This window comes from Lottia gigantea, assembly GCF_000327385.1.
Source record: "Lottia gigantea unplaced genomic scaffold LOTGIsca_324, whole genome shotgun sequence".
Classification (NCBI taxonomy): Eukaryota; Metazoa; Mollusca; class Gastropoda; family Lottiidae; genus Lottia; species Lottia gigantea.
The window spans coordinates 38,044-39,218 of record NW_008709089.1 but is presented as its reverse complement, the minus strand read 5'-3'; the positions used below and the strand labels follow the sequence as shown (position 1 = coordinate 39,218).

The 1,175-nt window shown below is 44.1% G+C and overlaps 1 protein-coding gene across 1 annotated transcript; it reads right to left on the bottom strand.

Moving 5' to 3' along the window:
* Window positions 1–464: 464 nt before the first annotated feature.
* LOTGIDRAFT_145440 (hypothetical protein) lies at window positions 465–875 on the bottom strand (the record flags this gene model as incomplete). Its single annotated transcript, XM_009058128.1, has 1 exon — window positions 465–875. One exon carries the CDS (start codon window positions 873–875, stop codon window positions 465–467), a length of 411 nt encoding a protein of 136 aa, XP_009056376.1.
* Between the last annotated feature and the right edge of the window lie 300 nt (window positions 876–1,175).

Sequence of the window (1,175 nt, the reverse complement as noted above, 5' to 3'; positions counted from 1 at the left end):
CCGTATTGTGATCCCATATTCTCGCCTAGTGTTTCTAAGTAAATTGATTAGACCTGTAGGATAATCCGGTCATTGGCGGTAATCAACATAGACGTTCGGTCGGTGTATTTTGCACATGGCTTCACGGTTAAGTTAGGGCTAGGTTTCATTCATTCATTCATTCATTCATTCATTCATTTTACTCATTCCATACCTCAATATAGGAGAATCAATTATTATAAACGTGGTCAATGGTGTGTTTTTTACACTCAAGGTTTAGACTAGACCAGGGCTTTTTCGTCAGCTTTTTACTACGAGCTGTTCTATTTTGAAGCGAAATCAGGGGAAATGGCAAGAAAGAGGGACAGGAGGGGATTTTGTACTTCGTACTTTGTTTCAAGATAAAGACTTTTTTCACTCTTTTNTGAGATTTTGGATGGCCCTGAAAAGGGCCGTTTTTTTGTTGATTGCAAGAACTGCACTTTTTAAGCACGTTCGCCTCGGATTCTTCGGGCCAATTGAATGTCCTTGGGCATAATGGTCACTCTCTTGGCGTGGATGGCACACAAGTTGGTATCTTCGAAAAGACCGACCAAATAAGCCTCACTGGCTTCTTGGAGAGCCATGACAGCTGAGCTCTGGAATCGAAGATCAGTCTTGAAGTCTTGAGCGATTTCTCTCACCAATCGTTGGAAGGGAAGTTTTCGGATCAACAATTCGGTGCTCTTCTGGTAACGACGGATTTCTCTCAGAGCCACGGTTCCGGGTCGGTATCTGTGAGGTTTCTTTACACCGCCGGTAGCTGGGGCGCTCTTTCGGGCAGCCTTGGTGGCCAGCTGTTTTCTTGGGGCCTTGCCTCCAGTGGATTTACGGGCAGTCTGCTTCGTACGGGCCATTTTCTTCTTTTAGCTTCTAATACGTCTGCTCAGCTCGACAGTCAAATAGTAGAATGAACCCAATACCACTCAAACAAACACACACATAAATTTCCCCTCTCTCTCTTTCTTTAGTTTGCTTCACGCGCCGTCAAAGCCCATTGGTTGCTTTTAACTCAATGCGGCTCTCTGATTGGCCCAAAACGACGTCACGCCATTGGCTAACTTTCGATCCTCTTTTTCTAGTCAGTTTGTACCAAAAAGCTTTCGACTCCTTTTTTCATGTCGTTTTGAACTAAAAAGCTTTCGACTCTACTTTTC